Source organism: Sphaeroforma arctica (assembly GCF_001186125.1).
Source record: "Sphaeroforma arctica JP610 unplaced genomic scaffold supercont1.1849, whole genome shotgun sequence".
Classification (NCBI taxonomy): domain Eukaryota; class Ichthyosporea; order Ichthyophonida; genus Sphaeroforma; species Sphaeroforma arctica.
The window spans coordinates 8,566-10,753 of NW_014038709.1; the positions used below are offsets into that span (position 1 = coordinate 8,566).

Genomic DNA, 2,188 nt, shown 5'->3' on the forward strand with positions numbered 1-2,188 from the left:
TTTTATTAATTAATACCTTTTCCATTTTACATATCAGATATTTGGACGAAGCCATTAAAAGGCCCCAGTAAAATACAAAACATAAGAGTTGGTCTAGTTCTATTAATAGAACTATATTTATTTCCAACTTTATTTATATCTGAATACTTTGGTAGCGAGATGGCTCAACCGAATATAGATTTCTAGGGACTATTAACGTTACCTAGTTGATCCTCCGATCAGTCAACCAGATGTGCCAGTCTGATGAAGGCTAAGTCGGTAATTCTTGATAAGTGGCAAGTTATTGGTTAAGACAATAACTAAGGACATCAAGAGTATTTTCTTTTTCTTTTTCTTTTTCTAAAGATAGGATTTTACGAGTCTCTCGGATTCGCCCCCATGGAACATACCATAGTTTCTAATAGAGCGACAACGAAACACCAAATAAAATCTCTTCGGCGGAAACAGTACTGAGAGGATTATAAGAGGCAATGTCTCAGCCTCATAATCCCTCAGCGTATTGCTGTTTTCACGAGGCATACCTAACTTTACTAAAAGTCTCATTTCGTTTATTTACTTTGATATTTTTACGATACTTAGAATTTACCTACGCGTTTATTTACTCTAAGGCGTCAATATCGCCTTAACAGACCGAATCTTACACTACCAGATCTGCCGAAAGCATAGGTACCATTTCCTTGAATCACCTCGCCTCGGGAGTGTATGGACAAACCAACGTAGCCGTTGCCTTGTCCCTCCTGATCCTGGCTACCACTCTGCTTTAATCTGACCACTTAGGGTTGAAGTACCACCTTGTACCCATCCAGGTGCGCAAAGCAAACACCCCCCAAGCCAGCGTAGGCTGGTAAAACGGCTTCATACGAAAGTTGGTTGGATGTGCAAATCCTTCCGCATCGAATGAGCCAAACTTGTCCCATAACTTGGTAAACCAACTCTCACTCAAGGCATAGGACTCCGTCTTTGGATCCACCACCACCGGATCACTCCAATGGACTCGTTCCTCAACCGGAGCACTCCGCGCCTGCATGATCGGGTCAATGTGGTAGCCCAAACACGACTGCACATCAGCCACAGGATTCAACACAACTGGTATGTGCTTGATAACTATGTCAAAGTTTCGCAGCACTTGGGTATAGCGGGCCATCCTCCGACTTCCCATCGACGAATCGTACGACAGCGGGTCCTTCGTCAACATCTTATCCGTGATGTGGTAGCCTGACTGAGCAGGGCTGAACTTTGCCTACCTGGCAGAGCTTCTTCTCTCGTCGAGCAAACAAACCCCCCACCCACTCTTTCATCACTGCGCTTTCCGTACAGTATCTATGCTCACCTGAAAACTGTACACAAAACCACGGGCGGGCGTACACCCGACCATGTAGCCCTCCGCCAACGCTGTGACGACATCAGGAAGAACTCAACAAAACGTTGGCCCAACAAGGAGATCGCGGCAATGGCCCGGCGCCAATACGACTACCAACTGGTTATGGGTAAACCGCCAACCTTAAACCGAGACACAGCCAGACACGACAGCTTCAATCGCTACTTCGAGTCTACACCAATCCGGCTCTGTGCTATGATTGTAACGAATACGTACATGTTCACATTGCTCAACTACCGCACCGACGGCTGTCTCTGCCCTGTCTGCCCCGGTAGCCACAAGTTCCGACGCATCCTGGTAGGCCCGAAACTGCCGCCCATTGGCCCTGACCTCCTTCAGTAATTACAGGAGTGCCACGACTTCCACGGTATCTGGACCCTCCACGAACACTTTGAATCTTTTCTCCAGCATGTTGAAGAACCATCGTACCCTCACCCGTCCCTGACACATCAACAGATGTTCCCTATACCCCGGCTACTCACGCTGTTGAAGTACTACTTCCAAATATCGGTTCAACCCAAATCATCGCGCTTGTTGGTTCCGACTATGATACTTCTGATTCAGGCCAGTCAACACTTACCGAATTCATCCGTGGTCTGGTGCGGCATTGGCTTACCCCCTTCCTCGCTTCTCGACCGGATTATGACGGATAACTTGGTCCTTCTCGGTATTTCGTACTCTGCACTAACCCATTCCGCGGCACTACACGGCGCAGACCCGATCCGTACCACAGAGGTGGGTACTCTACTTAGTAGGTCAGCAAGCAAATATATGGAACATTCGATAGTAACAGTGTTTTGTCAACACCGA

General features: G+C 47.2%; 1 protein-coding gene across 1 annotated transcript; it reads right to left on the reverse strand.

Moving 5' to 3' along the window:
* Nucleotides 1-760: 760 nt before the first annotated feature.
* SARC_11737 (hypothetical protein) lies at nucleotides 761-1,144 on the reverse strand (the record flags this gene model as incomplete). Its single annotated transcript, XM_014294172.1, has 1 exon — nucleotides 761-1,144. The coding sequence occupies one exon, from the start codon at nucleotides 1,142-1,144 to the stop codon at nucleotides 761-763; it is 384 nt and encodes a 127-aa protein (XP_014149647.1).
* Between the last annotated feature and the right edge of the window lie 1,044 nt (nucleotides 1,145-2,188).